Below are 14,140 nucleotides of genomic sequence, written 5' to 3'. Positions count from 1 at the left end.
CAGACACAGCATTCATTTATTATTTATGATGCTCTGTGCCTATGTCAGCTCCTGGTTAATAATTAATTTTAATCTCATTATGGCAGATTTTATTACAGGCTAATTTAATTAAATAGTGAATTGGTTCCCAGATGTCACCATTTGTGCCATCTTTTAAATAAAGCTGATGATGACACAGATTTGCCTGGGGTTTTGTCCCAAATATAAAAAGGTGCAGAACCACACAGATTCAAACATTTTACCAGCTCAATAGGAAATGGATCTCCTACTATGGAAATATCCAAATAACAGTACAAATGTAGCAGTGTCATATTTTTAAATGTACAAGGTCAGTAGAACACCACCTTTCACTATGGCCAAATTACGTTCACACTGCTGTCTACAAACTTCTGAGTTGTGCAAAACCTTTCACTTCTGAGTGTTAGTTTTAAGTCTTTGTATGCTGATTGTTTCAGACTTGAGATGTTAATGGATGGTTCCAAACTTAATTAGATCGTACTTTGCCATGTGTTAAGGTATCAAGTTACACAAAGGCATTCTGGGATAAAGTAGTAAAGGAGAAACTTCCTCTGAAAATATAAGTATGAACCATCTTTGCCTTTAGGACTGATCAGAACTCAAAAGATCCCTTGCAAAAGAAAAAAAGAGTATAGTAGTTTTAATATTTTAAAAAACTTTATTAAGCAAACCTTTCTCTCAGATTACACGTTGTAATCTGAGATAATGAATAGAGTTAGAGATAACCAAGAGACATAACCAATAGAGCAATGCTTTGACTCATGCTTTTATTTTCTGAATTACCTCTACTGCCTGACATATTTAACATTAAATTGAAGTTTCAAATGAAAGATACTTTGAATACTTTAACAGGAATCAAGAGGGGAAAATAAGTCTGGAATTTACTAGGTTTGATAAAGAATTAAGGAAGGAAGCATGGAAGCAGTATGTTCTACCAGGGCAAGGCAAAAGTCTCATAGCCAAAGGAGATATAGGTATAATACAGTATATATGAAGCTGGAGCCAGCCTTACATGTGTGTCATCTTCAGGAATACTAACAAAAAACATTAATGTCCCATTTTCCAATAAATCTGATGCTATCTAAAATAGTCGAGTGGTGATATTATATAGCACTTGACAACCACAGCCAATGCTATAATTGCAGGATTTCCCATATCACTGTGCCTTTACAGCATCCATAACAAAAAGGGAGTTGAGCTCTTCTTTTAAATTGTGTATTTTGCATTTTCTCTATGATTTTTCACAATCTCACACTACTGCTTTTTTCCTGGGTTAAGGTTGTAAAAATGTAGGTGGAGAGGTTTAAATTCACAGTGGAGTTCTACTACCTTGTTAAACTATTCAAGCTTTGTTGTATGACTGCTTGTCAACACAAGCCCTTGATGGAGCTGTAACTTTAGATTCCACCATTGTTGCTCTTCCTTGTAGGCAGCAAACACTGTTACAGGCTGAGTAGCAATCACTTACTGGTGATACAACTGGTTGCCAATTCAGGCTGTAGGTAACTCTATAAGATAATTACCAGTCTTACCAAAGTTGCTAGCAGCTAGTAACTTACCAGGAGACTTGTGAAATTTCAGTTATTAGCCATCTGAATAATAACTCAACTTTATTTATAAAACCAAAAGTAGTTTCATTTGGGTAGATGAAATGAATTAGTTCAACTATCATTAAACATGCTGCCAATTTGTTCCATATGTCAAATAATGTTTTATGAATTGATGGATTTGTAAGTATCCTTTATTTAAGGTGCACTTCAACAGTATTCTTGCCCAATGCCTAAAATTGGAAGAGAGTTGCAGAAAGGAAAGCAGAATACAGAGAATAAATGTCTAGCCAGCCTACCTTTCTACACTGTCCTCCTCCAAACTCAAGAGGATCAAAATTTAGAGTTGTGTTCATTTGTTTCATCCTCCGTACCCAGTCTCTCCTTGTATACTTCAAGTTAAGTACTTCCTATTTCAGGAAACAAAAATTTGCTGTTCCATCCAAACTGGTAAACTACAATTGACACTTGCACTCCAAGCAAAATTGGTTTGAAGGACAAGAACCAGCTTTAATTTGCTGATTCGGCAAACTATGGTTACATATAACACTATATAGCCTTGTCAGAGGTCATTTTGCAAACATCTGCCACATGGTTTGGTACCGTCACATTGTTTCATATGTACCATCTGCCACATGGTTTCATACATACCACAGAATGTTAACAGCCATTTTATAGATGCCTGAATGAGGATCAGAAATATCTCAAGTGAAATCACCCATTACTTCCCAAGAAAAAGGCTGCATTTATAATCTTAAAAACTCAGTTCTTTAAACATGGGTAAGTTCCTTCTCTCCATGGGTTAAACTACATGTAACATTCAAAGGGTTATTAGTCCTGACAGGCTTAGTTTTTCTTTAGTCAACAGCAACCAGATTAGGTACTAATGGGAACTTTTTTTCTAGGATGAACAACAGGCAGATTAAGTGGGACCCATAGTAAAGTAAGGCTAAAGTACCCTTCTATGGTCCCAACCCATGGGGAAGGCTGATCCAGTTGAAATTGATTAAACAAAAACTAAGCTCATCAGAACGAATACTGCTTTAAATGTCATTAGTTTGCCCCTAAACTGCTAAGTTATGATGCAGTGTGGGGCATTCAAGCATGAGTAGCTTAAAACGTGTATATTCCCACATAAACTTAGAACTGTGATACCATCACATGGACCATCTCAACAACCGATAATTTTCACTGACTTTAGCTTAAATATACACAGATGCAAGAGTAAACTAAGCATTAGAGAACTTTACTCCCTAACTTTGCATACACAAATAATTGCTGCCTTAGTGTACCAGCATGCTCAGTACTAAATATCTATAAGCTACAAAGCAAAACCTTCAGATATATAGCACCATACTAATACTTACACAATGTCACACATTTGCCTGCTGCTGCATTTAGGTTTGGCTGTGTTATTATACAAAAAATATTAGAAACAGTCTTAAAACGGTGTCAAATAAACCTTCAGGGCCCATTTCAATACTTGATGTTTATTAGCAAACGAAATAAAATCATGAAAACAGACACATTAAATAATACATACTCTGGAGATCCTACAGAAATCTTCCGGATATAGGTTTATTTGACTCAAATTTCATCCAAAAGAAGTTCAGCCAAGAAACTCTCTCCCTTTCTACATAAAAGGCACTTCCAGAAATGCTCCCTGTAGTGTCACCCAGTCACTGCTTTTTTGCTCAAAATAACAAAAGGAATCACATCACTACATTCCCACCAGTATGTTTTGAGGTTTTCTTGCACTTTTTCAGAGACTTGTACCTCCTTCTGTACCTTTATGGGAGGAGAGCTGGTCTTGTGGCAGCAAGCATGACTTGTCCCCTTAGCTAAGCAGGGTCCACCCTGCTTGCATATGAATAGGCGACTAGAACTGTGAGCACTGTAAGAGCTGCTCTGGGAAGAGCAGAAGGTTCCAATTTCCCTCCCTGGCATCTCCAAGATAGGGCTGAGAGAGATTCCTGCCTGCAACTTTGGAGAAGCCGTTGCCAGTCTGTGTAGACAATGCTGAGCTAGATGGACCAATGGTTTGATTCAGTATATGGCAGCTTCCTATGATCCTATCCATACTACTTCATGGTCCACAGCAGTGTTCTCTCTAATTTTTTTCATCTGTGTGCGGAATGAGTTTTGTTCTGGGCGGCAGTATCAAGGCAGTGTGTGTGCATATGCATTCAGAGTGGAGCCTTCCTGATTCAACCCGAGTGGGATCTAAAATTAACTGAGTGGACATAAAAAGCCATGTGAGTGTGTGCACATACGCATACCTTAGAGGGAACACTGGTCCACAGTGATCAGCTGTTTCCGTTTTACTTCTCATTTTATTGTTGTATCTGGGCACGAACACTGAACAATTACCTCAAAACCACATCTAGCAAAAGGGACAGGGACACAGAGATGAACCCTATCTCTCTTGACATGTAGAAGGAGCTATGTAATGCCCTTATTTATGACATCTTGTTAGGGCACTACAAGAATAATACACATTGCAATACATATTGTAATACGCAAGTGCAAATACTCACATCTGGCGAGATCCAGCCAGTTACAGAATAAACCACAGGGGAACTGGGAGCGGGGGAGAGAACCCTCATGTTCATCAAATGGACACTAGCCAAATGATAGCTGCAAATGTGCATTTTACTAGATGTGGTGGCAAAACAGATACTTGTACATTACTCTATCATACATTACTGCATACACAAGACAAATTTTCCTACAATAACGTAATGAAAGAGCCTTAGAAAGGATGAAGAAGAGTCATAAGATGTTGACTTGCTGAAATGTTTGACAGCATTTGACAGTGTTCAGCTGGCCTTACACAAAGAATTCTACAACACAGGAACCAGTTAGTAAGCCACAATGCTAACTTTACTTCAGAAGTTTAATGTATTAGAAACATGTAAGAAGTCACTCTCTACCACCAGTAGAAGTTTTCTTATGCTAGTGGTTAGCCAACAATGTGGAATTAAGTGATAGCTAAGAATTCAGATGTGGCTTATGTTAAGGTGTTTTTCTGAGCCTGATTAACATTCTTATAACATTATCATATTATAATAATGTTATTCTATAACATTATAGCAGCTAGTTTTACGAAATGCTATCCATTGCTTCATTCTTAGACGCTGGGTTATTCTAAAGTTTGCACATTCAACAAATGAATGTTTTCATGTCCATTTTTGTTTTTTTGTTCCCAAGAAGATACCACGGGGAACCCTTTTTCAAAATATATAAATACAGATGAGAGGTCTCAAGTTCCACTGGCACTGGCAAAGCAAGATCATGAACAAACCAATGCTGACATAAGGACTTTCCCACTCCCTTTTCACTGCAGCCCCATGCACCCCCAAAAATCTACTCCTGGGAGATTTTGGGGCACAAGCGTAAGCAATTGGGATGAAAGGGCAGGAAAGTCCTTTCCCATAAGCACCCTTGAATTTACAGGTTGACGGGAACAGTTATTGACACGCAAACATGCTCTCTGACTCTATGAGCCTTATTCAACTTCAGTTTTGAAAGATTCCATTTGATTACCTTACCCTGTCATGAAAGTATACACTCCAACACTCTCCTTATGCTCTGAGCACTTGGATAAGTAGAAAGTTAATCTACGAATTATACAAATAATGCATATGTAACCTCCCTAAACTATATACAGTAAGTAATTCTAGGCATAATTAATTGTATCTGCTTTTCACTTCTTTCAACACTGAAGCTGGATTTGTATTGGAATACAAACACATCCGTTCCAAAGGGGCGGTGCTGATCACTTGAATGGCCAACATCTTGTTTCAGGATGGTGGATCACAACAGAAATACCACCGTCAAGATATACCCTTGCACTATTCCCTCTAAGGCATGTGCACGTGTGCGCACTCACAGGTTTTTTTGAGGTCCACTCAGTTAATTTTAGATCCTGCTCAGGTTGAATCAGGAAGGCCCCACTCTGAATGCATGTGCACACACACTGCCCTGATACTGCCTCTCAGAACAAAATTTATTCCGCACACAGATGAAAAAAAATTAGAGAGAACACTGTACCCTTGACTCCCATCAATGTTCTGTGATTTTAGTTTGTATGGGACTGGAGACACATAATTTTAAAGGGGTAGTGCTAATAATGAGTGACAACTATCTTGTTTCAAGATGGCAGATTGAAATTTTAAAACTTCTGTCAGTAAACCAACAAAACTCCCTTCCCAAGAACTCCCTCCTATTAGGGGTGTACAATCTGATTCAAGGTTGAATCCATTCAGGTTGAATCAGGGATTATGGACAGGCTGAATTAGCAAATTCAACCTTGAATCAAATCACCCTCAAAAGAGAGGGCCCAATTCGGGGTTGAAGTGAATCATCCTCAGTTCAACCCAAATCAATTCGGGTGATTCTAACAGCATTTTGAGGCTTGTTTTGCTGGAAAAATGGGCATCAAAATGGTGCTTTTCCCTCAGGAGAGTTGGTCCACCAATTGGAGTCGGCGGGCAGACCAACCCTCCGCTCTGGACTTAGCACATCTGCCCACCTCAGAGGACTGATTTACTGGCTAGACTGTTAAGTCTGGGCAGACACAGAACTCTGGTCTACTTGCCAACCCCAAATGGTAGACCAACTCTCCCCAGAAAAATGTGCCATTTTGAGGCCTGTTTTCCAAGCAGAGCAGGACTCAAAGCCAGCTGTTTTCAATGTATTTGACCTCAAATCGAATCACAGAATTTGATTTGTGTACATCCCTACCTCCTATGTACAATAAGTTTGGTTTGTATGGACTGTGAACATAAGTCATTAGGAAACACGAATATAGTGATCTCATATGCCTTCTTCTCTTTGGAAAACAGGCTAAGAGAAGCTTTGAAATATTAGATTCTTATTCTTTTTAAAACAAGTGTTCTAAAAGTGTAGAACAGTTACTGTCATAAAAAAATAAAACATAGCCTACCTTAAGATCTAAATACTGTTTCTTTTGTCACCTGAAAGTTGAATTCCCGAATATAATTTATAGTCTGTGTGCAGAACTAACTGAGTTCTCCCTCTCAAACTGCACCGCACTGAAATCAGTGTTAAAGGATCACTTTCATTTTCTAAACAAGCATGTACCCTCATTCCAAAACAAACTGCCAATACAACTTCCTGGTAAACAGTCTTGGTTTTTTTGTGTGTTTTTTTTTGTTTTTTTGTTTTTTGTTTTGCTTTAACCCAACTGGAATAGAAATTCTGCTAACCATCTTAAAATATTCCAGCTTTAGCAAAGGTGTAAGGCTATTTGTGAACTGCTTGAAGGACACTGGTGATTTAAGTGGTATATAAATAAAATAAATTAATAATATTCATCATAATACTTTGTGAACACCTGAAGGTTGCAAACTCTTCAAATATAAGTTCATATTCAATATATAACCAAAAAACAAAGTATAAACTGGTATGCATAAAGAAACTATTTTGGACTAATAATGCAGTAAGATATATGAAAAGTTTCAATTTATCTTTGGAACACAACATCTCAAGAGTAACTGATACCTAAATTCCTCTTTTCTCCAATCCTACAACAGAAATTCACTTCAGTAGCAAGATTCACGTTAACAACTTATGTACTTTCTAAAAATTACAAGGGTAGCATTCTACATTTCATAACCTTAAAAATAAGGTATACATTTCCTAATTTAAGACAGCCACCAGTAATATTCATCCTCCTGATTACAACTATCATCTCTTTGGGGATTTCGCTTATTAAAAAAATAAAGTCATGAATTTCCCCATCCCTCTTGCTCAGAAAGGACTATTCATGACAGCATAAAATGATTTAATACCCACCCCCCGCAAAACCAGATAACTAACATGATCCCATAGTTATTCCCAACTTTCCCAAATCAACACAAACTTGATTGAATCATACTGGAAAGATACTTAACAGAATAGGTCTACAGTGCTCAATATAGGAGAATAAGTTTTACAGGTGGAGTACAATTACTTTCTTCCCCGTCTCTCAGGCTAACTATAGAGACTGAAGAGTGGCAGAGGCCTTTTTAGACAAGGTATAAACATAGCTAGTTACTGAAATCCATATTCATGCTGGCAGTAGCGGACCATACTAACAAACTGTAGCGGCGGAAAACGAGCATCAGCTGCTTTCGACACCTCCTTGTAGGACCAGCTCAGGATTTCACAGCCAACATGGGCCTATCTAAACTGGTATCGGGCCCTACCCACGTGGAAGACCATACTCTGGATCTGGTTTTTGCTAACCAGGAAATAAAATGAGGTGGGAGAGTTTGAGATCATCATCTGTTGGGGCTTAGTTTGACTGCTCTGTCTACCCTCTGCAGGAGTGGTGGACCAATTAGAATGGTCTGCCCCTGGAGGCATATGCATCCACTCAGTTTCCAGTCAGCCCTCGGGGAGTTTCCAGTGCCCAGAGCTGGTGACTGTCAAGGCCCTGGTGAATCTCTGGAATATGGAGAGGACCCAGGCTATTTACATGGTCACTCCTAAATGCCCTATCCAGCTTGGTGGAGACCATTCTGCTCCTTGGTTTTTCTATGAACTTAAGACAATGAAAGAATTCAGATGGCTGGAATGAGGCTGGAGGAACAGTCATGATTAATCCAACCGAACAAAGACTAGAGCCCACTTTAGAGACTGCTCCATGGCGGTAAAGAAACGTTTTTTCTCTGCTTCCATTGCATCTGCTCAGTTTTTTATAGCAAAGGCATTGCTCCCACACATTCCCCCAAGTAATGGGGAGGAACCATCTACAGTCCATTGTGATCAGTTTGCATGTCACTTTGCAGATTGGGGATGTGCAGAAATCAATTGTTTTAAATTTGATTTGTCCTCAAATCAAATCACCCCCCGATTTGTTTTGTCCTCAAATCTTCCAAAACAGGTAGATTCAGGTACAAATCATTTTGTACCCAAATCAATTCACGCAGACAGCAGGCAAGGTGGTTATTCTCTCAGCAGCAGAACAGGTGGAAAAAAGTTAACCTCTCTTTTCCTCAATAAGGAAAGCAGGAACAAAAAGAAGAGAATGCACTCCAGGCAGCAGGCAGGCAAGGCAAGGCAAAGCTCCTCTGGTTCTCTCTCCTCCCATAAGGCAGAATGGTGGCTGACTGCCTCAAGTACATTTGGAAGTCCCTCCTTTGAACTCACCCCACCCTTGACCCTTCCCCTAGCCAATGCTGGGTCAGTGACCCATGGCAACACAAGATTTGAATGGAAATGAGCCAATCTGGAACCAGGGGGAAATTGCCAGCACATCATTGCACACTGTAAGTCACCAATCTGAAGCTTGTGAGGGTGACACAAAATCCTGACACAAAATGGGCACAGCAAGAGAGATCGTCACAAAATTGAGATCTGAATCTACAAATCTTTCAGGTCCAAAATCTGAGCGATTTGTTTTGTACCCAAATCTGGCCAGCTAACACAGGGCCAATTTGTTTTGTCCACAAATTGCCCAAAACAGGTAGATGAATCGATTTGCACATCCCTTTTGCAGATAAAGTCGCTTGTATCCATGCTGATTTGAACTCCAGAGTTTTTGGCACTTCCGGCATACATGCCCCAGGTACCATCTGGTCCTACTGGATTATTTTCAGTTAGTGCAGCCTAAACATGTGGACAAGATCCTGAGCAGTGTACAGGCAGCATCATGGGCTCTTGAACCTTGCCCTTCATGGCTAATAAAATCTGCTGGGGAGGGTTGTAAGATGGTTGGAGGTGATTATCAATTCTTCATTAAGGGAAGACAAGATACAACCATGCCTCAAGGAGGCGATTAAAAAGCCTTCCCTTTATTTCTCCAACCTGCACAACTATAGACCTGTTTCTAACCTTCCCTTTTGGGGCAAGTTGATAGAGGGTGTGTTGGCATCCTGGCTGCAGAGGGTCTTGGATGATGGAGATTATCTAGACCCCTTTCAATCTGGCTTCCATCCTGGATATGGGACTGAAACTGCCTTGGTTGCTGGTGGGGTGGGGGCGTGAAGTTGATCAGGCCTGCTCTAATGGATGACCTACGCCGGGAGCTTGACAGCGGGGTGCATCCCTGTTGGTTCTGCTGGACCTCTCAGTGGCATTTGATACCATCGATCATGGAATCCTTCTGGACCACCTCTTGAGTATAATGACTGGAGGTACTGCTTTGGAGTGACTTCTTTCCTTTCTCAGGGGGAGGTTCCAGAAGGTGGTGCTTGGGGGGGGGGGCACTGTTCAGCTCCTTAGCCATTCGCCTGTAGGGTCCCCACAGTGTTTGGTTTTTGTCCTCCATACATGAGACTGCTGGGAGAGGTCATCCGGGGACTGGCACTGAGTTGTCAGTATGCAGATGACAACTTCATCTCTCCTTTCACTGGATCCTAGCGAGGCAGTGGATGTCAGCATCCATTCAGTCAAGGGCTGGAGACAGTGATGGGTTGGATGCAGGAGAGCCAATCGGGATGAGGGGATTCAACCAGTTCTGAATGGGGTTGCACTCTCCTTTAAAGAGCAGGTGTACAACTTGGAGTTATTGCTGGACCCGGCCATTTTGGAAGCTTCTCAGTTATTGCCCCCAGATGCTGGAATGCCTTTCTGGTGGTCATCCACTCCTCAGTCTACATCACAATTTTTAGAAAGCAAGCGAAATCTTGGCTTTTTACCCAGGCTTTTTTATATGCGTGTTTTTGTTGCTGCTGCTCTGTATTTCATGGTTGTATATGTTTTTAAATTAGAATTTTTTTAATATTCCAATTTAACATTTTATTGTGTAACTGTTTTATATTGTTTTAAATGTTTTATAAACTGCCTTGGGATTTTTATTTTTTTTAATGAAAAGTGGTATAAAAATCTAACAATAAAATAAATAAATATCTGTATATGCATTCAATTTCTTCTATTCATTTTGATTGTCTTTGGCCAGTACCAACTGTCAGCTCCCATGTGCCAACTACACCCCCCTCCCATCTGCAAGGTAGTGGGGTGAAAGTGAACAGAAGAAATGAATGTTTGTAATGAAAACAGCAAAGAATCTAAACAGTTCAAAAATTTCTAAAAAATAAATTGTGTGTGTGTGTGTGTGTGTGTGTGTGTGTGTGTGTGTGTGTGTGTGTTGGGAGGGGCAGGGTAGTTAGATAAACTAAATATGAGAAATAAATATATTTTGCCCAGTATTGTTGCTCAGTAAGCAGTGATTCAGAATTGGTGGGGAAAGACAATGAAAAAGCACAGGCACATGGACGCTAAATTGCAAGTGAACACAATATGTAAGAACAAGTATACTAGTGAGGAAGTTAAGGCAATCACCTTAAATTACAATTTCCATTATTTCTAAGAGGTAAGTTAATTTGTAAGCACCTTAGCTCTTAAACTGAAGTTGTTTATTATAGGTTTTATTTAGAATTCTGTCAAACTATAAAGCAAACCAAAATACCTCAGATACAGAATTGAGAGACACTTCAAAAAGTAGTTCTGCTGGTCAGCAAAATGAACTTTTTTAATACTCCCTTGTTCTACCAATAGAGTGAACATTCTTTGATTGGCTGTTTTTATTGTTTTGTAAACTGCCCAGAGAACTTGAGTTTGAGGCGGTATAGAAATGTATTAAATAAATAAATAAATTTGGAGCATAAAAAGTATAATGTATTCGATACCTAGTAAATTCAGTCTAAAGTATTACACACTAAACAATTTTAATTCACAACAATCAGGTGGCAATACATATTTGTTCCAAGAATCAGAAGCTCAAATTTTGCTCTAAATACAATTAGTTGAAAGCTTACCAATGTTTATAACCCCATAACACTTTTAACAATGTTTTAAAAACAATTTTGAAGGTTCTAATGAGTTCTAAAATTTAGAGAAAATTGCACAGGGCCAACACTTTTCCAGATTCAGCTGGAAACCTGGACAATGATTCATTATCAAGGGTTGGGTCTGAAGCTGCTTTAATTCTTAATGTCTTAATCACTCACACTTATTAAATTATTTAAAGGGGTTCGAACAGAGATGAGAACGCTCTTGCAACCAACGCTATTAAAATTCTGTGCTACCAGAAGTCTGACTGGGGTGGGGCAGCAGGAGAAGCACCTGTGGTAATCTAATTTAACATCTTTTGGCTTGCTTCTCAACATTATAGAACAGAGAATTGAAAGAAACACTAGAAACATCTTTCCAGTCTGTTTTCAGAGACATTGTACTGAGGAAGTTTTCCTGTTCTTGGAAAACTTAGTCTTAGAAAATTAGTCTTGTTCCCTGGTAATCTCCAGTCAGTCACTCTGCCATTTACGGCTAAAAATGTGTTACAATGTGTGTACTTCTAATACTTGAAAGAAAACCAATTCTAGGATTTGAAGTTTGTTCCCTGCAGACATCTATATGCTGTCCCCATATAAATCATACTATATGTAACCATAGGCTGAAAATATGCATTGGGGCTTCCATTCTAAGGACATATAGCAATCTGGAAATAGACTCTTCTGTCGTAAGATTATGAGAATGTTTTCAATGCTAATGAATTAGGTCATGAGTTTGATTTCACTGATGCTTCAGTCTGAATGGCTGACAACTACATGGTTTAGACTCACAAGAAAAGACATCTGTGATTTCATAATGGTTCAAAAGCTAATTCAACAGGTGAAATGCATTTTATGCACATGGATGCAGGTAACAAATCCTAATGGCAGATTCTTGTAGGAAAAATCAAATTTTTTTTTAAGGTCCGCTCAGTTCGTTCTAGATCCAACTGAGCGGACATTAAAAAATGTGTGAGCGTACATGCACACCTTAGAGGGAAGACTGGTGGGGATGCTGTGCTCATGTACAGTATCCCGAGAGCACACTCTGAAGCCCCACTCCCTTGCTGACACACTAGAAGCCCTGCTTCAGCTGTCCACAGTTACAGTGTTTGTTTCTGAAGACAACAATAAGTTACTCACCTGTAACTTTCGTTCTTGTAGTGGTCATCTGTACTTCAACACATATGGGCTATGCGCCTGTGCAGAGATCTCATCAGAATCTAACAAACTCAATTCTCCTGCTTTGGCGGGAACCCCGTCCCCAGCTGCTATATGCGGCTGCACCACTCCTCATCCCCTCAGTCACAGAGTCCAGCTTCAATGAACCCCGTGGGGAGGATAGGAGGGCATGTAGAAGACCACTAGAAGAACCCAAGTTACAGATGTTGTTCTTCGACATGGTCTCTGTCTTCTACACAAATGAGCGCATAACAAGCTAGCACCATGGATTGGGGCGGGGGGGGGGTGAGAACAGAAGCAAATATAATCTGCCAGAAATTTTTTATTTCAGAAACAAGTATATCAACTGAAAATGGATTGCAGGACACTCTTGCCAAACACAGCATCATGCCATTCCCTGGTATCAATTGCATAATGACAAATAAATGAATGGGGCAAAGTCCAAGTAACTGCCTGACATATAGTGTCCAAGGGACCGCACAATCAAAGGCCACAGACCTAACAGAGTGTACCTTAACTGTAGCAGGCAACTGCTTATGGACCAATTGATAAGAAAGTTCAATAGTGGAAACTATCCATCTAGACATGGACTGGGCCGAAACCTGTAGACCTTTACGCGGCCTATCATATAGAGCAAACAAGGAAGGAGATTTCCCTCAGTCAGCAGACCTCTGAATGTAGAAGGATAACACCCTTCGAACGTCCAAACGGTATAACCACCTTTCCATATATGATGAAGGATTTGAAAAAAATATGGGCAAAGTGAGCGGCAGCAACCAGTGAAACAAACACCACTTTGGGCAGGAACTGGACATCTGTCCTGAGTACGACCTTGTCCTTATAGAACTGAAGGTATGGTTGGTCAACCCTCAGGGCCCTCAACTCACTGACCCTTCTGGTGGAGGTCTTGGCCATCAAAAAGGTGACCTTCCAGGTCAGAAGATGAGGATCAATTCATGGCGACCGTAGCAGGCCAGCCAATACACCTGACAGGTCCCAGGTCAGTGACATGACAGGATCATCTGGGAACATATGAGTCAAACCTTTCAGAAAACTTTTTACCACCAGATCTTTAAACTATGAAGCCTGGTCAGCAGGGGAACGTGCCACAATGTCAGCCAAACACACCTTAAGGGATGATAGCTTTAAACCAGATTCCTTAAGAGACAACAGATAATTACATATATCTTGAACAGATGGATTAAATGTATCAAAGTTATGCAGTACAGCGAAGGAACAGAAACGAGTCCACTTGTGATCATAGAAATTCCATGTGGACTGCTTTGTGGCAGCAAACAGAACTTCCTTAAGTGTCAATGGGAAGTTGGCAAGACCTTCCATGCCATCAGAAGGAGGGACTGAACATCTGGGTGAAGCAGGTCCGGCAGGGCTGTCAGACATTTCCACTCCACGCCAAGCACCTCAGGACCGGAAACCAAGGCCTTCTGGGCCACCACAAGGCTATCAGAATTGCCCTGGCCCGATCCACCCTCAGTTTCTGCAGAACCTTTGGAATGAGGGGAATGGGGGAACCACATACAGAAGGGGGCTCGTCAAGGATAGGATGAAGGCATCACCAAGAGCCCTCACCCTCCCCTCCCCTGGAGTAATAGA

The 14,140-nt window shown here is 40.3% G+C and overlaps 1 protein-coding gene across 16 annotated transcripts in view; it reads right to left on the bottom strand.

The window, feature by feature from the left end:
- EYA4 (EYA transcriptional coactivator and phosphatase 4) overlaps positions 1-14,140 on the bottom strand; it is a 224,044-nt gene that overhangs the window by 173,234 nt on the left and 36,670 nt on the right. For 11 of the 16 annotated variants that reach the window (XM_053287739.1, XM_053287860.1, XM_053287848.1 and 8 more), the window contains exon 3: positions 1,865-1,975. The exons of the other annotated variants lie outside the window; for them this stretch is intronic. In XM_053287739.1, the coding sequence (XP_053143714.1) occupies positions 1,865-1,975 (111 nt within the window). The remainder of the gene's footprint in view (positions 1-1,864; positions 1,976-14,140) is intronic. 16 annotated transcript variants of the gene reach the window in all.

Source organism: Hemicordylus capensis, chromosome 1 (assembly GCF_027244095.1).
Source record: "Hemicordylus capensis ecotype Gifberg chromosome 1, rHemCap1.1.pri, whole genome shotgun sequence".
In the NCBI taxonomy this organism is placed as follows: Eukaryota; Metazoa; Chordata; class Lepidosauria; order Squamata; family Cordylidae; genus Hemicordylus; species Hemicordylus capensis.
This window is presented reverse-complemented; position numbering and strand designations above follow the sequence as displayed.